The 25,152-nt window shown below is 46.1% G+C and overlaps 1 protein-coding gene across 3 annotated transcripts in view; it reads left to right on the top strand.

Annotated features, from left to right (window-relative positions):
* Nucleotides 1–25,152, top strand: part of LOC140405340 (centrosomal protein of 128 kDa-like) — a 589,746-nt gene that overhangs the window by 512,860 nt on the left and 51,734 nt on the right. For 2 of the 3 annotated variants that reach the window (XM_072493651.1, XM_072493633.1), the window contains exons 18-20: nucleotides 4,531–4,592; nucleotides 6,828–6,851; nucleotides 19,865–19,942. In XM_072493651.1, the coding sequence (XP_072349752.1) occupies nucleotides 4,531–4,592; nucleotides 6,828–6,851; nucleotides 19,865–19,942 (164 nt within the window). The remainder of the gene's footprint in view (nucleotides 1–4,530; nucleotides 4,593–6,827; nucleotides 6,852–19,864; nucleotides 19,943–25,152) is intronic. The other variant, XM_072493643.1, reaches the window with a different exon arrangement.

Here is a 25,152-nt window from a genome sequence, read left to right as displayed (position 1 = left end):
CTTTGGACTGTGGGAGGAAACTGGAGCACCCGGAGGAAACCCACGCACACACGGGGAGAAAGTGCAAACTCCACACAGTCACCCGAGGCTGGAATTGAACCCAGGTCCCTGGAGCTGTGAGGCAGCAGTGCTAACCACTGTGCCACCGAGCCGAATCAAAACAAATTAACTGGTCACGCTGTTGATGTGTATAAAATGGCTGCTTCATCTGCCTACTAAATAGCCACTTCACAACACACCGGTTCCTCAAAGTGTCAAGCCAGATTAAGTGCATTGTTGGGTGGGGGGATCAAATTGGACCAGGTTCCAAGTGCTTCTGAAGGGAGCTTTCAAACTCCGGGATAGTGTGTGCTGAATCGTTCACACTTGATGGTGGTCCCTGAGAGCTACCCTGGAACACGGGACACAGTGTCAGAGCAGCAATCTGAGCGTGCCATAAAATCCTGATTTATAAACTTGAGAAACTTGAAAAGCACTCATTGGTATTGGGTATGTGACAAATGTTGCATATAACATGGCCCATATTAATGGAAAGATATTAATCTATAAGGTATTTAAATTTGTCTCGTTCATAGTGATGGACACGAGTTGCACATAAAGCTGGGGCTTTACAGACCAAAGCGATGGTTTTTGTGTTATGCTAAAAATACAGGCTAGCAGATAACTTTGATTGCTGAGATGCAGGTTAACCTAGCAGATCGGTGGTGGTGGGCGGGGGGGGGGGGGGGGGGGGGAAGAGAGAGAGAGAGAGAGAGAGAGAGAGATTAAGAATGAAATAGTGCACAAGGCCCTGCTGGGAGATTACCTTGTTCAGTAGACCGTAAAAATAAGCTACGCAGGATGACAATCAAAAGATTTTCTTTGCTGCACGAAAGTGAATGCATGTGGTAATGGGATTTTAGGCAAAATTGTATCCTTCCACTTAAGCTGTATAATGAATTTTAAATGATTCCAGAACCGAGGGATTAAAACTATCGTGAAACGCAGAACAGGCTGGGGATATTTTCCTCTAGAAAAGAGAAGCCTTTGAGGGGGAGATCTAATAGTGGGCTTTAAAATTAAGTAGAGGTTGAGAGGGTACAAATAAAGGAGATTTTTTCACTTGTGGGGAAGTCCATCGCTCTTAGCCATAAATATAAAATAGTCACTGATAATTCCAATAAGGAATTCAGCAAAAACCTCTTTAGCCAGTAAGTGGAACTCATAATCACGCGGACTGTTTAGTTGAATACCATAGATGTATTTAAGGGGCAGGTGGACAAGTGTATGAGAGAGAAGGGATTAGAAGCGTCTGCATTTCAGATGAGATGAAGTAAAGTGGGAGATGGTTAGTGTGAGGCATAATCACAACTCGGATTTAGTTGTCTTGTGAGGAAAGGTTGGACAGGTTAGGCTCGTTTTAACTAGAGTTTAGAAGAGTAAGAGGCGACTTGAGTGAAACTTTTAAGATCGAGAGGGAACTTGACAGGGTGGTTGTGGAGAGGATGTTCCCTCTTGTGGGAGATTCTAAAGGGTTGTTCATTTGAGACAGATGAGTAGAAATGTTTTCTCGGAGGGCTGTGAGTCTTTGGAACTCACTTCCTCAAACGGCAGTAGAAAGTCTTACAACATCAGGTTAAAGTCCAACAGGTTTGTTTCGATGTCACTAGCTTTCGGAGCGTTGCAGCGCTCCGAAAGCTAGTGACATCAAAACAAACCTGTTGGACTTTAACCTGGTGTTGTAAGACTTCTTACTGTGCTCACCCCAGTCCAACGCCGGCATCTCCACATCAAAGGCAGTAGAAGCAGCGTCTTTTAAAAGCAGAGGCACATAGGTTCTTGATAAACAAGGGGGTGAAAGGTTATCAGGGGTAGGTGGAAATATGGGGTTCTAATCGGATCAGCCTTCTGACTCAGAGGTGAGAGTGCTACCAACTGATTCATGGCTGACTCAGAGAGGGCTGCTAGTGTGTCTGTGGTTGCTATTCTACTGATGTAGTGCCTTGCTGGTGCTACTGGATCCTAACATGCGGGACCCATGTGGCAGGTGGCAACTTCAAGGTAGGATTTGCAACAGTCGATTGCAAAAAGAAAAGTAGTCTCCCATGGCTGCAGCCTCAGGGAACCTGGTAGTTAACTTTGGTGATGTTGGGTGATGAAGACTGGCATATCAGAAACCAGTGGCAATTTGCCAGCTTTAAATCAATAGGCGTGTGCATGTGTGCGCGCAGGTATGTGAATGCATGCACGGATATTTCAGTTCTGCATTGTCAAAGGTATTGTCTTTTGTGCAAGATATTAAAGTGAAGTCTTGTCTGCTTGAGTGCTGAAGCTCCCACGGCACCATTCAAAGTTTTCCCTGTGTCCTGACCAACATCCACCCTTCAATCTCCAGCATTAATAACAGATTAATTGCTCATTCACTGCTTTACTCTTGGCTGCTGCACTTGCCTGTATAAACACTGACTGTAGTTCAAAAGTAATTTATTGGTTGAGCAGCACATTGAGTGTCCTGAGGACATAATAAGCTGCTGTGTAAATTGAAGTTCCTTCTCTCATGCATTGGGAGCAGTTCAGAGAAGGTGCACTAGGCAGATTCCTGGGATGAATGGCTTGCCTTATGAGGAAAGGTTGAGCCAGTACCCACTGGAGTTCAAAAGAATGAGAGGTGACCTTATTAAAACATCTAAGATTCTCAGAGGTCTCGGCAGGGTAATCTAGAACTAGGGTCACAGTTTCAAAATAAGCGGTATCCCATTTAAGATGGAGGTGAGGAGGAGTTTCTTCTCTTGGAGGGTTGCTAATGTTTAGAATTTTCTCCCTCAGTGAGCAGTGGAAGCTGGAGTATTGAATTTATTCAAGGCGGAGTTAGATCTTTGATTGACAAGGGTTAAAGGATATGGGAGCTGGGGGGGGGCAGGTAAGTGGTATTAAGGCCTCAATCAGATCAACCATGATCTTATTGAATAGCAAAGCAGGCTCGAGGGGCCAAATGGCCTGCTCCTATTTCTTATGTGCTTACTTGTAGTATTGTGCTTCACTGTCACCTCACACCGTCCACTCGCCAGTCACACTTTTCTATTTATCATCATTTAGCTGAAATGAAGTTGCCAAAAGAGTGCCAGTTATGACCACGTTTATACTCTGGAATTTTAATAGACTTGTTGGGCAGTTCCCAAAGTCAAATTATTGCCAGAATCTAACAGCAGACAGAGACATGAGATTCAGTCCCATAAAAGCCTGGCCTGGTTTTGTACCACAATCCATTCCAATTACAAAATAGTTCGATAAAGGTTGCAGGATTGAGAATTATAAATAGTGACAAAGGAAGAAAAGATGGGGAAAGACAAAATTGGCTATGGGCTATATGTGTCAAAACGATATGTGATGGAGTGGAGTTGGGGTAACGGAGAGGGTGGAAATGCCTAGTTACATTCCCGTAACAGCCTCCCCGAACAGGCGCCGGAATGTGGCGACTAGGGGCTTTTCATAGTAACTTCATTTGAAGCCTACTTGTGACAATAAGCGATTTTCATTTCATTTTCATTTCATAAATACCACGGCTATTATGGTATTGGGGAGGTGCGATAGACGAACGGATCATTTCCTGCCCCTCATGGGCATATTTGGAACTTGAGTGTGAAGTCAGTATGCCTGGTTTGCGACCCGCTGGATTTTCTATTCATTAAGGGTATAAAATGATGTCGGTTGTGAGCCTACCACTCTGACTTCTGCACAAGAATTCCCAATGGGTACTCCTGCTTGGTGGAGGATCTTTGATTGGAGTGCTGGCTCTTGAATTCTGCCCCATTGTCTTCACAATGCACCCTGAGCATTCATTTTATTAGTGTGCAATGAGACTCTTCAGCTGACCATTTATGTTACACCCACTTCCAAGTTAAAAAAAACCCAGCCATGTGGTAGTCATTTTGTGTAGTGCCCAGAGCAGGATAAAGCCAGTCCAGCCCAGCCCGTCAGGATCAATGCATCAGAAGCCCATCCATATGGACTTTGTTGCTTCAGTCGATATTGTGGGTGATCAAATGTTTGGTCACTGAGATAGGTTTTAAGGAGTGTCTTAAAGAAGGAGAGCGAGGTGTCGAGGCAGAGAGGTTAAATGAATGCCGGAGCTCAAGAGCTAAGCAGCTGATGGCACAGCCACCAGTGGCACAGTGATTAAAATCAACTACATGCACGGGGCTAGAATTGGAGGAGTGCAGAGATCTTCCAAGGTTGTCGGAAGTTACAGAGATAGAGAGGAATGAGACCGTAGATGGACCACTACTCCCAGCATTAAATTGTTGCGGCCATTGGGATCCTGGGCACGCTTCACCCCCACCCTGACCATTTAGCTGGTGAGAGGGCAGGGATGAACTGTGACCAGTGAAAACCAACCCTTGGTGTGAGTTCGGGTATGGATCGCAGAATTTTGGATGAGCTCAAATTTAACGATTACCAAAGTCATGACAGATTCATTCTGAGTGATAATAAAAGGTTTGTATCTCCTTGATGTCCTAAATGAATATTGGTTTGTGTATTGTTCTTTAACAGATTTGCTGCAAAAGATGTGTCGGAAGGATGAAGAGATGAGAGCTTTGCAGGTACGATATGATGTGAGTATAACTTTTTTTAGTGATCCGGAAGCGACATTTTGTATAACTGGGAAGGTAGTGTGGCAAAGCGGTTGCACAATGCATGTCTGTTAGGAGACGTACGCTTCCACCTGGGGAGCTTCCATTCATGTTGTAAATCAATAGAGACTTTATGGACCATTTCAGTAACATCAGCAAAACTGATTTTTACTATCATAATTCTTGCTCTCTTGTGGTGGAGGGGGAAAACATATTGAAGGCAACAGTAATTGTTTAATTTAAATAATAGGTCATGGAAATTATCCATTTCAGTCCTTTTTCTTTTAATTTTGTATGTACTGAACTCTTAACCTAAGCAGTCAAAAAATGATCTGTAAGACAAAGCAGACCACTGGAAAAGCCCTTAAACACCACCACCTCCACTGTGGAAGCAGTATGTACCTTCTACAAGATGAACTGCACCAACTTGTCAAGGCTCCTTCGACTGCACTCTTGAAACCCACAACCCCTACTGCCTAAAAGGACAAGTGCAGCAGATCCATGGAAACACCACCACCTTAACACAGCACTTTGGGTGTACCCACACTACGTGTACTGAAGCAGTTCATCACTATATTCTCAAGAACAAGTAGGGATGGTTAATAAATGCTGGTCTTGCTAGTGATGCCAACATCCCATCAACAATAAAAAACACAAAATAAGTTGCCAGTGAGAGGAAAGTCAGGAATTATTCTTCATAAACTGTGTAAATGTGATCAAAGTATCAGAAGGTCTTTGATTTTCTTACATCATATAAATATGCACCATAGAGTGCCACAGTGCAGAAGGAGGCCATTCGGCCCATCGGGTCTGCACCGACCCTCTGAAAGAGCACCCTACCTAGGCCCACTCCCCCGACCTACCCCCGTAATCCAACCTAACCTACAGACCCTTGGACAATAAGGGACAATTTTTAGCATGGCCGGTCCACCTAACCTGCACATCTTGGGACTGTGGGAGGAAACCTGAGCACCCGGAGGAAACCCATGTAGACACGGGGAGAATGTGCAACCTTCACACAGACAACCACCCGAGGTTGGAATCGAACACTGGTCCCTGGCACTGTAAGGCAGCAATGCTAAAAGTGGCACGTAGTTAGTGCAGACTCGATGGGCGAAATGGCCTCCTTCTGCACTGTCGGGTTCTATAAAAATTATATATATATTTACTCCTATGTTCCTCAGACCATGGTGAAAATTTTATGTCAACGAATCTTGGAAGAAAAACACTGAAGTGGGTTTACTTTCAAACTATATGCCAGGTAGTGCCAATTCGAAATGGTCGATGTGTTTTTCATTCCTTCACGGGTTGTGTGCGTCGTTGGCGAGGCCATCGTTCCATCCCTAATCCTAATAGGCCCGATCGCGGGCCAGACCCCATCGGAGGCCAGCCCGGTGAAGGAGCCCCCCCCCCCCCCCCAGCGTTCCCGAGAGTTCCCGCCGGCAGTGACCAGGGGTGGACGGCGCCTGCGGGAACCTTTCGTGTCGTAGCGGCCGCTCGGCCCATGCGTCCGGAGAATCACCGCTCGCTGGTTCTCCGAGCGGCCCGGTGCGAATCGCGCGCCGCTGGTTTCCAGGGGAGTGGGAGAAACCCGTGCGGGGGTCGGGGCGGCGTGGTGCGATTCACGCGGCGCCCCAGCGTTTCGCCCACCGGCGGGGGGGGGAGAGAATAGCGCCCTGTGTGTTTGCTGCATTCCTAGCTGAGCCTTCTCCATTTTGGTCAGTCAGAAGCCAGAGTCTCCCATGAGTCAGGAGACATATTTGGCCTTGAGCATCCCTAAAGCACTTCCTCTATCCTCCTGGGAATTTCCTGCCGCGACTAAGTTCCCAGTAGGAAGGCCCTAGGTAGAATCATACAGCATAGAAAGAAGCCACTCGGCTTATTGTGCTATCCATTTAGTATGACATTTCACCATAACCCTGTAAAGTTATACTTTTCAGATGAGTTTTTCCAATTCTCCTTTGAAAGTAACATTTGAACCTCCTGTTCTGTCACCCTTTCAGGCAGTGTGTTCCTGATCACAGCAACTCCATCCATATACATCTGAAACATTCTCTTGTGTTTTCTCTTTTAAAGATGCTGACAGAACTGCTGTGAGTTTCCACTGCGCTTGTTTTAATTTGAGTTGTAAAGGTTCACCTGATGGATACGTGTTAGTGCCCGACAATTATTGAAGAGTTTGTAGGCTGATTTGCATCTTTATTTCATTTTATGCAGGATCGGATTGCGGACTTGGAAAGTGTGAGTAATTCTTTGTGGAAAATCTTTTGGCGTGGCGTACGTACATAGAGCTTTTCTTTTGGTGTACCTATGTTTAGGATTGACTGTTTCATGTACAATAATCCTCAATAGAGTCAGCCATGTAATTTAACACCACTCATACAACTGTTCCGAATTGTAGAAGGGCCGTGAAACATAGAACATTACATCGCAGTACAGGCCCTTCGGCCCTCAATGTTGCGCCGACCTGTGAAACCACGCTAAAGCCCATCTACACTATTCCCTTATCGTCCATATGTCTATCCAATGACCATTTGAATGCCCTTAGTATTGGCGAGTCCACTATTGTTGCAGGCAGGGCATTCCACGCCCTTACTACTCTCTAAGAACCTACCTCTGACATCTGTCCTATATCTATCTCCCCTCAATTTAAAGCTATGTCCCCTCGTGCTAGACATCACCATCCGGGGAAAAAGGCTCTCACTGTCCACCCTATCCAATTCTCTGATCATCTTGTATGCCTCAATTAAGTCACCTCTTAACCTTCTTCTCTCGAACGAAAACAGCCTCAAGTCCCTCAGCCTTCCCTCATAAGATCTTCCCTCCATACCAGGCAACATTCTGGTAAATCTCCTCTGCACCCTTTCCAATGCTTCCACATCCTTCCTATAATGCGGCGACCAGAATTGCACGCAATTATCCAAATGCGGCCGCACCAGAGTTTTGTACAGCTGCAACATGACCTTATGGCTCCGAAACTCATTCCCTCTACCAATAAAAACTAACACACCGTCGCCTTCTTAACAACCCTCTCAACCTGAATGAAGTCAACAATGACTGAACAGATCATTTGAGGACTAGCAAAGCTGGCTGGTGGAACTGAGCAATGTCTTTTATGATGAGCCGAAATCGGAACTTATCCAGTATTGCATGAAATCTCTCTCCCGCATCATGGAATCTTACAGCATAGGAAGAGACCATTCAGCCCCACTGTGCCTGTGCTGGCTCTTTGAAAAGAGCTATCCACTTATTTTTCACTGTTCCCCATGGCCCTGCAAATCTTTGAAATATACACCCAATTCCTCTTTGAAAGTTACCAATCAATCTCTTTTCGCCACTCTTTCAGGCAACGCATTCCAGATCATCACAACACACTGAAGCAAAACAAAATCTCATCCACCCATCTGCCTATTTTTATTTTTGCCAATTACCTTAAATCCTCCCTTTACTGACTGGGCTGAATGGTTTCACTCTGTCCAAACATCTCATAATTATAATAAATTAGTAACCACGAGCTTGTAGTACACGTGGCCATTATATGGCATTAAAGTTTGAGTTCAACTGTTTCTGATACAAAATTAATCATATTAGCACCGCAGTGTGTCAGAGGGCTAGTCCAGGTGTGCAGTTAATGCAGATTGCTGGAGAACAGTGGGTGATAGTTTAGTAATTTTTTTCAGTAACTTGCTTCAGCTTGGCACCAAATGGAATTTGCAAAGCACCGCTAAGAAATTTGCTATCTGAAACCATCAGCCTAACCCAGAAGAAAATATAATGCAGTGAGTCTCAACACATTCTTCCTTTTCAACCATCTGGAGCTGCATTGATCCTGAAGAATGATGGCAGTCTGCAGCTTGCCCAGGGGAACACTGCATGGAAATGCAGGCACCTTTGAGTGGAATTGTCCTTTAGAAGAGACTGCGAAGATCAATAATCATAGAATTTACAGTGCAGAAGGAGGCCATTTGGCCCATCGAGTCTGCACCGACCCTTGGAAAGAGCACCACACTTAAACCCATGCCTCCACCCTATCCCCGTAACCCAATAACCCCACCTAACCTTTTTTGGACACACTAAGGGCAATGTATCATGGCCAATCCACCTAACCTGCACATCTTTGGATGTCCTCTTAAAATCATTATAAAACTTTCACCTGAGGAAGGAGCAGTGCTCCGAAAGCTAGTGATTTGAAACAAACCTGCTGGACTTTAACCTAGGGTTGTAAGACTTCTTACTAAAAACATTATAGGCATCACTGAAGACTTTGTCCTTGCAGTTCCTCACTATTAATTTTCAGGAACTTCTCTCCTGACCCTGCCTTTCTTTCATTAAAGCTGCCCGATCAATATTCACAACTACACCCTCAATCCTAATCTTTCTACTCCTACCGTTGCAATCACAGATAAGGCCAACTCTGAACTTCCACTCACATGTTCCTTTCCCCTTCCGACGGCATTTTCTTCTGCATCGATACCTGAAAGAAACTTAATGAAAGATTAACTTTTTTAACTTTTAACTATCGGCCTTTGGCCTTCCATTCACCACAATATTTCTACAGCAGCATCTTGTAAAACCCACGCGGGTTTTTCCACCTGGTGCTGCTCCCATTTTCAACTATATGGGGGGACTTATGAGTGTATGTGGTGGACATCTGTTTTTTCCATCTGTCATCGAATCTGGCTAAGCCACTTTGAACATTTTTGGACTTTGCAACCCTCTGACAGAACAACTTCAGGATCATCCTGGAAGCTCATAAACTCCTTCAACACCTGCTCTCCACCCTTGCCTCAAACAACAAGTAAAAGAACCTGTGCAAACTTGAATCTGCACACTTTATACCTTGTTCATCCTCCTGGGTGCCCATTCAGGGTAAATCTGGTACTGTGCAACCTTAGAGTCCTGCTTCATCCTGAGCTAAGCTTTAAATCCTATGTCCACCTGTAGAACAATACCCACCTCCACTACAGGCTCAACCCCAACACTATTCATCCAACTTCCAGCCACGATTTCTACAAATCTTTGCTTGCCTTTGCCCCAGCCTATATTTCACTCTACGTAAGCAGAAACTTGTCCAAAACAACACTACCTGTGTTCCGCTCCCCACACAGTCCTACTGCTCCTTTAGCTACCGATCCAACCCTCACATAAGGTCCATGTCCCTAATATGTTAAATGCAAAATTCTTGGCCTTATTTGCATAACCCACACCAATGTATCATTGCAGTCTTGTCCAGCCCTCTGCTATTCCAACTCTGACCTTCTTATCAATGCCCCTGTCCCCAATCTGCCATCAGTGGCAAAACCTTTAGCCATGTTGGCTATTCACTCTACAATTCTATCGATCCTTCTGCCTCATTACTTCTCCCCTCATCTCCTGAAGCCACCTCAAACCTATCATTGCCTTTGACCACTTTAATCCGTGATCTATAGTTGTGATTCAATCTTTGCATCCATGATCTGTCTAAGGAGGTTTGCTATGCTGAAATATTGATTAGAAGTACGAATTGTTGTCATTTAAAGCTGTTCTTTTGACTAGATTATCCATCAATGCAAGAATTTTCATATTTGTGCTGATGGCCCCGACCTTGTTTTGTTTCTTTGCCAACACCCATGACTCCAAGCTATTATCACCTAGTCTGACAATTTTCTCAAACTCACATCTCACAATTAGCGAAAATAAATAAATCTTTAGCTTAATGTCAGCCAAATGAAACTCAGCCCCTTCAGTTCATGCCAACACCTGCCCGCCTGCAGCTCTGCTCTTAACAGCTTCCCCAGCTCCCAGCTCAGCTTGAACCAGTAGGTGCAGTGTTAAACTCTTCCGCACTAACCTGAGAGGGCCGTTGAAGTAAGCTTTTGATTTTGAAATGGGAATCCTGTGCCTATTGTATTCCAGGTGTTGCAATTGTGAGATTTATGAGATTATAATGTTTTGGGACTATCTTTAAATATATATCTTTAAGTACCTTTAAATATATCTGGGCAGCACAGTGGTTAGCACTGTGGCTTCACCGTTTCAGGGTCCCAGGTTCGATTCCCGGATCGGGTCACTGTCTGTGCGGAGTCTGCATGTTCTCCCTGTGTCTGCGTGGGTTTCCTCCGAGTGCTCCGGTTTCCTCCCACAAGTCCCGAAAGATGTACTGTTAGGTAATTTGGGCATTCTAAATTCTCCCTTAGTGTACCCGAACAGGCACCGGAATGTGGCGACCAGGGGCTTTTCGCAGTAACTTCATTGCAAGCCTACTTGTGACAATAAAGATTATTATAAATTTAGGTTAAATAAAGGGGATCATGTTGCCTGTTCTGAAGTCTGCCTAACAGCCTGGGTGATTTGATTGGTACAAATCAAAGGAAGGCTTAGATTGTTCTGCTGAGGGGATGGTGAAATACACACTTGGAGACAATGGCAACAGTCTTTGAGTTTACAATGAGTAAACTTTGACTCCCCAAAGTCCTGGAAAGGTGTTGTAGGTATCAGGCTGTAAACAGCTGTGCTGTAAACTACCCATTTATTAGAATAGAATAGAATCCCTACATGCCTTCACCCTATCCCCATAACCCCACTTTTGGACATTAAGCAGCACTTTAGCATGGCCAATCCACCTAACCTGCATATCTTTGGACTGTGGGAGGAAACCGGAGCACCCGAGGAAACCCACGCAGACACGGGGAGAACGTGCAGACTCCGCACAGTCACCCGAGACCGGAATTGAACCCTGATCCCTGGCGCTGAGAGGCAGCAGTGCTGACCACCATGCCACCACTATTTCTAGGGTGCAAGTGAGTTGGAATCAAGCATAGCCAATTTGCATTTCTACCTGGATGCAAGGCTAGCATATTTCACATTGCCATGAAGAAAAGCTCAGAGGAAGCCATTTATAATATCAGGCTACAGGATTCCTACAAAATGAGTATAACAGAAAGACAACAGTTCTGTGAGTTCAGCCAAGAGAAGAAGCTGTTTGACTTTGCGAGCTACCTAAGCCAGATATGGGAGGTAGGCGGGTTCTAGTTGAAGAGACAAATCCTGAAAACATCTACGGATTCTGGGAGATTCATTCTGACATGGCTGGGGGGAAGGAGAACTATTGGAACAGGCTTTACTGCTGGTGGTGAATTAAAAAACTCTTAGAAACTGAGGGAAGCATCTGGAGATGTTTGCTTGAAGTTACTACTCGGTGAAGTGGCTCATAGGAACCTATTGGCAGCTAGGAGCAACGGTGGACTGATTCCTAAAAGGAGTGTAAATCAGTGGAGAGTGAGATGGGCGATAAAAAGAAAAGCGGAATGTTCCTCTCTGTAGTTTAAAGTATAAGCTCCCTACAAAAACAAAAGAGTTCAGTCAATAGTGTTTTTGTTCAGTTTTTATTAAGTAAAAGCTTTAAAAATGTGACATTTTGTGTCATTCTTTCCGTTCCTAACTTGGAAGTTTAAATCTCTTCAAAAGTTAGCAGTCTCCACGGAGATTGTAACAGCAGTTTCTCTTAAGTTATTCTATTCTTTCAGCAACCAATCAGGTTCAAATTTTTAAGAGGGCACGATTTTGTCATTTAAAATGCAGTTAGATAGTTACGTGGGCAGGTGTATAGAGGGATATGGGCCATTGCGGGCAAGTGGGACTAGCTTAGTGATGGAAACTGGGTGGCATGGACAAGCTTGGTCGAAGGGCCTGTTTCCATGCTGTAAACATCTATGACTCTATGACTCTTAAGTTGCTCCTTTTTGTGGTACAGTGCAGAATGCCTGGCATTGTCACACATGTCTTACCATAAATTCCAAGGTGTGTCTATAAAATGTACCTTGTGCCATGTTGGTTTACCATTGAAGCGAGAGTGAGGATGATAATCACCCCAACTGGCCTTCCGGTGGTGGCCATGGAGTGAGTGGTCTCACACACACAATAGCTCTGGCTCAGAGGCGTTGGTTTTGGCTTTTTTCACCTGTGTATTTGGTGGACTCAGTAGAAAGGTGGAGCGAAAAGTGTAAGAGTAGACTTTCTCCCCTGGACTGGCATGTCCACTGGCTATCAGACCCGGCTGAAGGTAGTGAAGCACAGGAGCACAGTGGTTAGCGCTGTTGCTTCACAGCTCCAGGAAGTGAAGCACGGGAGCACAGTGGTTAGCACTGTTGCTTCACAGCTCCAGGAAGTGAAGCACGGGAGCACAGTGGTTAGCACTGTTGCTTCACAGCTCCAGGAAGTGAAGCACGGGAGCACAGTGGTTCGCACTGTTGCTTCACAGCTCCAGGAAGTGAAGCACGGGAGCACAGTGGTTAGCACAGTTGCTTCACAGCTCCAGGGTCCTAGGTTTGATTCCCGTCTTGGGTCACTGTCTGTGCGGAGTCTGCACGTTATCCCCCTGTCTGCGTGGGTTTCCTCCGTGTGCTCCGGTTTCCTGCCACAAGTCCCGAAAGACGTGCTGTTAGGTGAATTGGACATTCTGAATTCTCCCTCAGTGTACCCGAACAGGTGCCGGAATGTGGCGACTAGGGGCTTTTCACAGTAACTTAATTGCAGTGTTAACTAATAAAGATTATTAAAAAGATTATTATTATTAAAACCAAAAAGAAAATGCTGGAAAATCTCAGCAGGTCTAGCAGCATCTGTAGGGCGAGAAAAGGGTCATCTGGACTCAAAACGTTCGCTCTTTTCTTTCCCTACAGATGCTGCCAGACCTGCTGAGATTTTCCAGCACTTTCTTTTTGGTTTCAGATTCCAGCATCCGCAGTCATTTGCTTTTATTATTATTAAAACATCTTTAAAAAGAAAATCACCACAACTATGTCGGAAATTCATGCTCGGACATGAGCCATTCAAACAGGTTAATTTAATTAAGTCTGGTATTTGTAATGTGGTATCGATGTAAATATAGCTTGAAAAGCTTTAATAGGTGTTTTCTTGCCCTGCAAACAAGACGGTGCTAGCACTTTCCTTGAGTGTGCTATGTATCCTTTCATAACCTTTGTGTGTGCTGTCTGCTTTCTTGGCAAAACTGGCCTTTTCTTGATGTCGTCTTATATCTGAGTTTGAGTTGTGTATTTTCCTCGCAAATAATCTCTGAAAGGCGAGGAGCCAATTGGAACGGTCTTATTTCAGTGGTGTTATACCATGCCAATTATATATGCCACAGTGGCCCTCTTTCCCCCTCCCGGCCCCTGAGTTTGTGGAATGAGGTGGCATTACTCTGAATTTTGCACCAGACGATATTCTGGGCACGCACCAAGCATCTGAGGGGGAACCCAGGTGTGCTGTCTGTAAATGGTGAAACTCCCCAAACAAAAAGAGAAAATGCGAGAAACACTTATTGACAAGCTGATCGTGTTGATTCTAACGAAAGGTCCAACCTAAAACATCAATTGGCCCAGCGTTCTCCCCACAGATGCTGTCTCGCCCATTGAGTAGTTGTGATATTTTTTGGTTTTGTTCCAGATTTCCTGCATTGTGTACAGAGACCTCTAAATTTGTCCTGCAACTATTTGCTGAAACAAAGGAGGTGGCCAACGTAAAAGAGTTGCATGAGATTATTAACTGAATGCTACATACATAGTGCTGCTTAGTATTTACAGCACAACAGGTCCACACCAGTGTTTATTCTCCACATGAACCTCCTCCCACTCTTAATCACCTAATCACATAAACATAGTTTCTATTCCTTTCTCTCCTGTTTGTTTAGCCTCCCCTAAAATGGATCTATGTATGCTATTCACCGCAGTTATCCCCTGTGGGCTCCACTTTCAAACTACTCTTGGGGTTAAAAAGCTTTGTCCTGAATTTCCATCAGACTTATAAATGACTGTCTTATCTTAACGGCCTCTAGTTCTGGTCGCAAATGCAAGTGGAAACATCTATATTTACCCCGTCAAACCGTCATAATGTAAAAAGCCTCTCATTTCACCCCTCAATCTTAACATTTCTTGCGAAAACAGCCCCAGCCTGTTCGGTCTTTCCTGATAGTCTATTCTGTTATCATACTAGTAAGTTTGTTCTACATTTGCTCCAGTGCCTCTACATCCTTTTTATGCTAAATAGGCCAGAACTGTTAACAGTATTTTAAGTGTTGTCTATCCAAAGTTCTGTGCAGGTTTAACATACAGCTTTTTCAGTTCCATCCCTCGAGAGATGAATTGCTAGTGGTTTGTTTGCTTTTTAAAACTTTTTTATAGCCTTATTAACCTGATTTTATGTTCTCATCAGAATACTGAGAGCTGGCACACTTTCCGTTTCAGGAACTTTGTCACGATCGAGCAAGGTCAGGTATGGACCGATTAGACCCATAGTGAAGCTTACCTCCTGTGCCCCAACAATAGCAGCTTTTGTATTCCATGGATCTGGAAGACCAGTTACATGGGGGGGGGGGGGGCTTGGGTCTCCGCACAGATCACACTGGGGCCGGAGAATCGCGCTGGGGAGAGCCCCCCTGGGATTTTCCCAGCCCCAACGTGATCTGGTTCACGCCCAGCAAGAGTGTGAACAAGATTAGCATGTATTATTTTTTTTAAAGTATATTTATTAAGATTTTACATTTTGGAGAATGACACGACAAAGTTACAAAATAACACCGCCATAAGCAAGGAACAAAAAAAGCATATCAGAATAGCCCACTCCAAGTCACTCGCCACCCCGGCTTGGAATTATATCGAAGTTCCTTCACTGTTAGTGAGTCAAAATCCTGGAACTCCCTCCCTCCCTAACAGCACTGTCGATGTACCTACACCTCAGGAACTACAGCGCTTCAAGAAGGCAACTCGCCATCATTTTCTGAAGAGCAACTCGGGATGGGCAATAAAAGCTGGCTGAACCAGTGACGCCCACATCCTGTAAATTAATTTTTAAAAACTTGACTGTCGCCGGGAACTGATGTCCTCCTCCTAGCCCTCGTGGTACCAGGTCCGCCACCATTTAGTTCAGGTAGTGCACGGTCTCCTTGGTGAGGCAGAGTCGACGGCAGCACACTCGGTCTGGCAGCTCCTCGAAGGGCGAGCACTGATGGTAGAAACATGGTCTGATGTGGCGGCGCCTGCGTACCCCTTCCTTGGCCTGGTGCTCGTCCGGCACTTGAGCCTGACCGGCTGGCCCCTACTGTTCTGGGGCAGGCTCCTGTCGTGCAGCTCTTCCCTGGGCTGGTGTGCATCAGCTATGGCAGCACAGTCAGGTATATAGCTAGCATAGCCGGCTGAGTTTCAAATTCCATTCCTGTGCGGAACAGGGGAGAGAGACAGAAGCAAGGTGATGCTTCCCTTGACCATCCGAACCTCCCAACTTAAATGGTCATCCTGAGTTTGACTGTTCAGCTAACTTCAACATTCCTCACGCCCCCAGGCCCGTTCTAGATCATGTGGGCCGAACGGTGGCACGGTGGTTAGCACTGCTGACTCACAGTGCCAGAAACCCGGGTTCAATACCGGCCTTGTTTCTCTGGTTGGCAATCAGTAGCTAGTGGTGTCCCTCAGGGATCAGTGTTGGGCCCACAATGGCCCACAATTGTTCACAATTTACATAGATGATTTGGAGTTGGGGACCAAGGGCAATGTGTCCAAGTTTGCAGACGACACTAAGATAAGTGGTAAAGCAAAAAGTGCAGAGGATACTGGAAGTCTGCAGAGGGATTTGGTAGGCTAAGTGAGTGGGCTAGGGTCTGGCAGATGGAATACAATGTTGACAAATGTGAGATTATCTGTTTTGGTAGGAATAACAGCAAAAGGGATTATTATTTAAATGATAAACTATTAAAACATGCTGCTGTGCAGAGAGACCTGGGTGTGCTAGTGCATGAGTCGCAAAAAATTGGTTTACAGGTGCAACGGGATTAAGAAGGCGAATGGAATTTTGTCCTTCATTGCTAGAGGGATGGAGTTTAAGACTAGGAAGGTCATGCTGCAATTGTATAAGGTGTTAGTGAGGTCACACCTGGAGTATTGTGTTCAGTTTTGGTCTCCTTTACTTGAGAAAGGACGTACTGGCACTGGAGGGTGTGCAGAGGAGATTCACTAGGTTAATCCCAGAGCTGAAGGGGTTGGATTACGAGGAGAGGTTGAGTTGACTGGGACTGTACTCGTTGGAATTTAGAAGGATGAGGGGGGGATCTTATAGAAACATATAAAATTATGAAGGGAATAGATAGGATAGATGCGGGCAGGTTGTTTCCACTGGCAGGTGAAAGCAGAACTCGGGGGCATAGCCTCAAAATAAGAGGAAGTAGATTTAGGACTGAGTTTAGGAGGAACTTCTTCACCCAAAGGGTTGTGAATATCTGGAATTCCTTGCCCAGTGAAGCAGTTGAGGCTCCTTCATTAAATGTTTTTAAGATAAAGATAGATAGTTTTTTGAAGAATAAAGGGACTAAGGGTTATGGTGTTCGGGCCGGAAAGTGGAGCTGAGTCCACAAAAGATCAGCCATGATCTCATTGAATGGCGGAGCAGGCTCGAGGGGCCAGATGGCCTACTCCTGCTCCTAGTTCTTATGTTCTTGGGTGACTCTGTGTGGCGTTTGCACTTGCTCCTTATGTCTGCATGGGTTTCCTCCGGGTGCTCCGGTTCCCTGCCACAGTCCAAAGATATGTAGGTTAGGTGGATTGGCCATGATCAGAGGGGTTACAGGGATAGGATGGGGAGTGAGGGTAGATAGGGTACCCTTTCAGAGGGTCGGTCCAGACTCTATGGGCTGAATGACCTCCTTCTGCATTGTAGGGATTCTGTGATTCTATGTACTTGACACTGCAGTCCAGTCCCCATCAGTGACTTGCACCTGGCCCTTGAGTACAACCCCTCTGTCCTCACCACTCCTCTGTGCCAAATGGGGTACTAGTAGCTGCCACAATAGGTGTTAGCGATGGGCTCTGTAGCCCCTGTCCTGGTTCTCCCAGTGGGGTCCACTATGGGTGTCCTCATTGAGTGAACCTTGTGCCTTCCTGCTAGAATGGTGGCAGCTATTTGTGTGGTGGAGACGTATCTACTGAGCAGGCATACGGCTTTATGTGAAGGGATTGGTCTGTGGGCATGTCCTACAGATGGGGGACACTGAGGGATATGTACCTTTGCTGGGAGCTTGGCTGCAGTGTGATGTAGAGCCTGTGTTTAAGGGTGTGACAGGGAGATGTTCGGGTTTCCTGGGCGGTTCTGGGATCCGTACACTCATGCTAGCATGATTATCGGCCACTCTGGCCAGTTTTAAGCCGGATTCTCCCTGTTCCCAAATTCTCCGACCCTCAGGGGCAGCAGGAACCCAGTGAGAATCACTACAGGTTTCCAGAAACAGAAACCAGTCGTGATGGCCGTGCCGGGGCGGAGGGGGGGTGGGGGGCGGGGGGGGGGGGGGGGGGGGGGGGCTCAGAAGTCGTTGAAGCCCCCAGGTGGTGGGGGAAATGGCTGTATAGTGCCCTGGTACTGTCCCTTGACATCCTAGCAGTGGCAACCTGCCTATGACAACATGGTTGGGACTACCTGGCAAGGGGCAGAACCTGAAGGGGAGGCCCAGGCCTTGCGTGACCTCATAGTGGAGCATCGCTCACTTAAGCGGGGGGTGGAGGTGGGTGTCATAATATACACATCAGTATATGATGGTGCAGAAACACACACTGACTGACACACTGCAAGACCAATCAACACACACAAGACAGCAGCCAATCACCAGTTAGGGCACGGTCACTATAAAGACAGAGGGCACAAGTTTTCCCGCTCATTCGGGATGCAGCCTCTGAGACAGACAGTGCCCGCAGTCAGTAGCACAAACATCTACCATGTGCTAGCAGTATAGGCTGGTCAGGTTAGGCATAGGTCTTCAGTCAATCTAACATAGTGTCGACCCACAGTGCAAGTATGTTTAACAGCTCTTAATTAAATAAAATAGAGTTGTACTATTACAAGTACTGGTAGCCTGTCTATGTTACCGCTAAGGTAAACGCAGTCTCCACAGATCCAGAGTACCCAACACATCAGTGGGAATTGGTGATGCCCCGATGCCAGTGAGGATGGATGGGGGTGTGATGTGTTGGCGGATCACCCTCATGCCTGTGTGGCGATCCGAACAATTAGTGATGGGGGGGGGTGCTGCGTGAGGGGACGTTCAACTTAAGTTTGAGATTTGGTCGCCCCCTAAAGAGGCGATTTCTGAGGAGCCGGTCTTGCCAGCTCTTTTAGGTTCCACTCGTTAAAAAGAATCTCTTCAGCGTGGGAAAGTTCGGTGAGAATCTCCCCATGCCCCCTCAAAAATTCTAAAGTGTGGTCGAATTGCGAACTGATTCGCCCCAAACCACCTAGCAGGAACTCACTGATTTTCCAGTTGGGGATAACACTGAGAATAATTTTGGGAGAATTCCGCCCACGTATGTTTAGGAACTAAAGTGCAGTATCTGTGCAGGCGAAATATAAAATCCTAGCAATTACAGGTGTACAATTCTCCTAATTCAGTGGCCAAAGTGTCACGCCATCAGCAGCAAGTGATGTTGTCATGATCTTCAGAGACTCAGGTCGCTGCCATTTTGTAATGTTCTGCAATTGTGATACTTCAGGTGTTACGCACACCGGTCCTGGAAATGAGTGATTCAAAGAAAAGGCCTCAGATTTGTTCCCCCGCCTGTGCACAGTTAACGAGGGCGAAAGAGTATAATCCTGCGTCCATCAGTTCTTTTGGACTGGTGAGGGACAAATGAGTTAAGCGCCTATTCCTTTCCGTTTGTTCAGTGAGCCTGGTTTAGAAAATGCAAGCATACTGATAGGATTTGTCAGGGATGGGGGTAGCCCTGCTAAGATACCAGAGTATGGCCGTGGCACCTTTGCCCAGCAAGAATCAACCCATTCTGGAAAGGAGGGGAATGAATAGGAAAGACTGTTGTAAAATTGTTTGCAGTGTAATCTCAGTAGCCTTTTGCATCTTGTTCCCTGCCACAGCTCCCCCCTGGCCAACCCTCGCTCTTCAACACAAAAGTGTCCAACAAAACGAAAGGCTGATTTATCAAAATAACCAGTTAGAATGCTTGTGGAATGTTTAGTGCTTTCGATCACCTCCAGCATCAGCAAAAAAGAACATTGAAACATGTATTGTTATGAAGGAGAACACTGGCATATGTGTTTTGTTACTAATGAGAAAGTTGACTCGCGTGTTCTATTATTAAGGACGATTTTGACCTTGTGTGCTGCTCATGAGAAAATTGACCCGCTTGTGCTGTTAGACCAAATTCATGTTGTTTTCAGTCCTGTGATCGATTTCAACAAATCGGGATAGAGTATAAACATGTTTGAACTTTTGTTTTTGAATTTAGAGCACCCGGATGGCTTTGGACCATCTTGAATCAGTGCCAGAGAGGTTGAGTATCCTAGACGGCATCCGAGATCTGGAGGTAAAGACATTTCAATGGTTGTTTTCATGGCCCATTTTCGTGAGACAAAACGTGGAAGCATTGAGTTGAAATTTGATGACATTTTATGGTGATGTTATAAAGCTTAAAGCACTAAATCTTACAGTGAAAGTTTAAGACATATTTTGAAAGTATTTGGAACTCATTTATCTCCAGGAATAGACTGTTTAGAAAAAATAAATGTATTCGACCTGTAGGTCAAAAATGTTGTGCTTTGTACTCGCCCTATACCTCAAACTCTAGATGTTGCTAGTGAAGATTTAGCATTGGTTTATGGAGGACAACTCAATCTTGATCAATGGATTGTGAATTTGCTAAAATATTGTATCAGTTAATTAGACCTTCCCTTTAATGGGAATGACTACAATTGGTGCATTTGGAATTGTATAGTATGAATCAAAAGAAAAATAATTTGACAAATTATAACCAGAAATAAATGCAGAAAATCTCATAAATACATTGGAAGCAAATCAACAGCTGAAAAATAAAAAGATAGATTAATGTTTCCCATACCTGAACGATAATTAAAATCCTGAGATTACTCAGCAGATCAGGCAGCGTCTGAGGAGTGAAACAGAATTAATGGCCGGAGCTTTCCGGTTGTTCACTGGTGGCAGGATTATCTGATTCCTCCCACTGGTTTCCCGGTGGCAGAGAAACATAGGAAAAATAGGAGCAGGAGGAGACCAATAAGCCCTTCAAGACCGCTCCGCCATTCATTATGATCATGGCAGATCATCCAACTCAATAGCCTAATCCCTTTTTCCCCCATATCCTTTGCTCCCCTTCGCTCCAAGTGCTATATCTAAATGCTTCTTGAAAACATACAACATTTTGGACTTTACCATTCCCTGTGGTAACGAATTTCACAGGCTCACCACTCTCTAGGTGAAGAAATTTCTCCTCATCTCTGTCCTAAATGGCCCACCCCATATCCTCAGACGGTGATCCCTGATTCTGGACACACCCACCATCGGGAACATCCTTCCTGCATCATCAACCCTGTCCAGTCCAGTCAGAATTTTATAGGTTTCTTCTGAACTCCAGCTAATACCATCTTAGCCGATTCAATCTCTCCTTGTACGTCAGTCCTGCCATCCGAGGAATTAGTCTGGTAAACCTTCACTGCACTCTCTCTATAGCTAGAACATCCTTCCTCAGATAAGGAGACAAAACTGCACACAATATTCCAGGTGTGGCCTCACCAAAGCCCTGTATAATTCCAGCAAGACATCCCCGCTCCTGTACTCGCAATGAAGGCCAGCATACCATTTTGCCTTTTTTACCCCCTGCTGTACCTGTATGCTTACGTTCAGTGACTGGTGTACCAGGACAGCCTGGTCTCGTTGCACGTTCCCCTCTACTAATTATTGGCCATTTAGATAATAGACGGCCGCCTTGTTTTTGCTACCAAAGTGGATAACCTCGCCTTTATCCAAATTATACTGCATCTGCCATTCATTTGCCCAAGACACAACTTATCCAAATCACACTGAAGGAGCTCTGCATCCTCCGCACAGCTCACCCTTCCACCCAACTTGGTGTCATCTGCAAATTTTGAGATATGACATTTTGTTCCCTCATCTAAATCCTGAATATATACTGTGAATAGGGGTGGTTTCCGTGGGAAATCCCATTGACAGCGGCGGGATCTGGGAATTCTGGCACCAACGAACAGCGCGCCGCCTCCCGCTGCGGAGAAACACGCGGCTGTGAAGAGGGGCGGACTTTCCTTATGTTTGTTCCTTCTCACCTTCCCATCGCTTCTGAAGGCGCTGACTCTTAGGATGGAGTTCCCTCGGTGGAGGAAGCCGCCTGACTGACGCCTTAAAAAGTGCACAACTGAAATGTGTAAAGGGCTTCACTCTAGCACCTTGTTTCTTGACGCCCAGGAAGAATGATGTAGCCATTGTTGGATCCTCATTGGTGTTTTTCTGGGGATCAGCCATGTACGAGCACCGGTGGCTGTGCATTTGAGCTATCTACACGGCTGAAGAATGGCCTTAATTTGAATGTTGAGTTGGTGCACAGGAGCACAGTGCAGTCCGCCTGATCCTGCATTCTCATTGCATTCATTGAGAGGAGGAAAGCTCTTTCTCAAGTACCATAAGAGTTATCTACCTATCTTTCATTGTTTCTTCAGCCTACCTACATTACAGTCACTGCAATCCAAAGTAATTGATCGTATGTTAAGTGCTTTGAGAGATTTCTGAAAGGTTTCAGTCACCATATAGCACAAGTTTTTTTTTCTAAACGTATTTCAATGTTGAAGATTAGTTCAGTTGGTGATAGAAAAGCTGATGGACATTTTGATGGTTTGTATTGATTCCAGTTTACTATTCTAACTCGTGCCTATGTGTCTACTCACAAAAATGTGCAATCTGAACCAGTGGGTGGGATTTTTCCAGGTTGGTGGGAGGGGTCTGGGGACATTTTGAAAGATGCTGTCAGACCCGACTTCTTCCTGCCTCCCTTCAGCTTTCCCAGGGGCAAGTTGGCAGTGAAATCAGGAACCCCTCTGGTGAGGGCAGATAGTTGAAGCAATTCAAACGGACGTATGGGTCACCCGCTATGTTGGCAGCTCAATGGGTTAGTGAAGGCAGCTTTTAAAAATGTATTAGAACATAAGAACTAGGAGCAGGAGTAGGCCATCTGGCCCTACGAGCCTGCTCCGCCATTCAGTGAGATCATGGCTGATCTTTTGTGGACTCAGCACCACTTTCCCGCCTGAACACCGTAACCTTTTATTCCTTTATTCTTCAAAAAACTATCTATCTTTATCTTGAAAACATTTAATGAAGGAGCCTCTACTGCTTCACTGGGCAAGGAATTCCATAGATTCACAACCTTTTGGGTGAAGACATTCCTCCTAAGCTCAGTCCTAAATCTACTTCCCCTTATTTTGAGGCTATGCCCCCTAGTTCTGCTTTCTTTCGTGGGATACGGTCTCACTGCCAAGGCCAATATTTGTTGCCCATCCCTAATTTCCCTTCAACTGAGTGTCATGCTGGGTCATTTCAAAGGGCAGTTAAGAGTCAACCACATTTGAGAAGGGTGTTCTTAGTGAGAAGCGTGTTCCTGGAGCGGTGCAGGGATAGGGGGGGGCTTGGCGCTACCTAACCTCTGTGGGTATTATTGAGCCGCCAACGTGGCGATGGTGCGTAAGTGGGTGATGGAGGAGGATGAGGCGGCATGGAAGAGGCTGGAGATGGCGTCCTGTGTGGGCACGAGCCTGGAGGCGCTGGTGACGGCGCCGCTGCCGCTTCCTCCAACGAGGTATACCACGAGCCCGGTGGTGGCGGCAACCCTCAAAATATGGGGGCATTGGAGACGTCGCAGGGGGGAGGTGAGGTCCCCGATTCGGGGGAACCACCGGTTTATCCCGGGGAGGATGGACGGATGGTTCCTGAGCTGTCACAGGGCAGGTATTAGAAGGATGGGGGACCTGTTTGTGGACGGGAAGTTCGCGAGCCTGGGTGAGCTGGAGGAGAAGTTCGGGCTACCCTCGGGGAACAACTTCAGATATATGCAGGTAAGGGCATTTGTTTGGCGGCAGGTAGTGGAGTCCCCACTGCTGCCGCCACGCAGGGTCCAGGACAGGGTGCTGTTGGGGGTGTGGGTTGGAGAGGGGAGGATCTCGGCATCGTATCAGGTGATGCAGGAGGAGGAGGAGGCCTCGGTGGAGGAGCTAAAGGGTAAGTGGGAGGAGGAGTTGGGTGAGGAGATTGACGAGGGGATTTGGGTGGATGCCCTGGGGAGAGTGAACTCTTCCTCCTCTTGCGTGAGGCTCAGCCTCATACAATTTAAGGTGCTGCATAAGGCTCACATGACCAGGGCAAGGATAAGCCGGTTCTTTGGGTGCGAGGGCAGGTGTGTTAGGTGCTCAGGGAGCCCAGCAAATCACACCCACATGTTCTGGGCGTGCCCAGTGCTGGAGGACTTTTGGAAGGGTGTCGTGAGGACAGTGTCGAGGGTGGTAGGTTCCAGGGTCAAACCGGGCTGGGGGCTCGCAATATTTGGGGTTGCAGGGGAGCCGGGAGTGCAGGAGGCGAAAGAGGCCGGTATTCTGGCCTTTGCGTCCCTGGTAGCCCGGCGAAGGATTCTTATTCAGCGGAAGGATGCGAGGCCCCCAAGCGTGGAATCCTGGATCAACGATATGGCGGGGTTTATTAAATTGGAGAGGGTGAAATTTGCCTCAAGGGGATTGGTGCACCGTTCCTAGACTTCCTGGCAGAACGGGGGGTGGCTCAGGGGGGGTTGGTTTGTTTTTTCTTGAGGGGGCGTGTATATTTACCTTTGTGTTGATGAAGGCTGTTAATTTATTATTTATATATGGGGGGGGGGGGTTGTTCTTTTCTTTCTGTATTTTGTTGATATTTTGTGAAAACTTGAATAACATTTTTTTTTTTTTAAAAGTCGACCACATTAAGTGTGTGCCTGAAGTCACATGTGGGCCAGGCTGGATAAGGATGACAGATTTCCTTCCCTAAGGGGCATCAATGAATCAGATGGGCTTTTAACAACAATCGATGGGCGGCACGGTAGCACAGTGGTTAGCACTGTTGCTTCACAGCGCCAGGGACCCAGGTTCGATTCCTGGCTTGGGTCACTGTCTGTGCGGAGTCTGCACGTTCTCCCCGTGTCTGCGTGGGTTTTCTCCGGGTGCTCCGGTTTCTTCCCACAAGTCCCGAAAGACGTGCTGTTAGGTGAATTGGACATTCTGAATTCTCTCTCAGTGTACCTGAACAGGTGCCGGAGTGTGGCTATTTTCACAGTAACTTCATTGCTATGTTAATGTAAGCCCACTTGTGACACTAATAAAGATTATTATTATCATAGTTTCATCGTCCACTTTACCGAGACTAGCCTTTGATTCAAATGTATTAATTACATTTTAAATTCCGCCAGCCACCGCGGTGGGAATTGAACCCATGTCCCCAGAGCATGAGCCTGGGCCTCTGGATTACTATTCCAATCACATTACCTCTACCCACCTTCTCCCCCAGGTGCACAGTGGGAAGTCCTCAAGGACTGAAATTGGCGTGGTTTCAGTAGTATAAAATGGAATACAATAGGCAATAAGTCAACTTCAGGCAAAGGCTAGAGCTGACAAGAGTATCTCCGTTACGTAAATACATTAAATAATTTTCAGCAAAAGGAACTTGGTCAACAGGTCAGGCATCTGGACAGGG

Source organism: Scyliorhinus torazame, chromosome 2 (genome assembly GCF_047496885.1).
Source record: "Scyliorhinus torazame isolate Kashiwa2021f chromosome 2, sScyTor2.1, whole genome shotgun sequence".
NCBI classification, from domain to species: domain Eukaryota; kingdom Metazoa; phylum Chordata; class Chondrichthyes; order Carcharhiniformes; family Scyliorhinidae; genus Scyliorhinus; species Scyliorhinus torazame.
The sequence above is the reverse complement of the archived record's forward strand: the minus strand, read 5'-3'. Positions and strand labels throughout refer to the sequence as shown.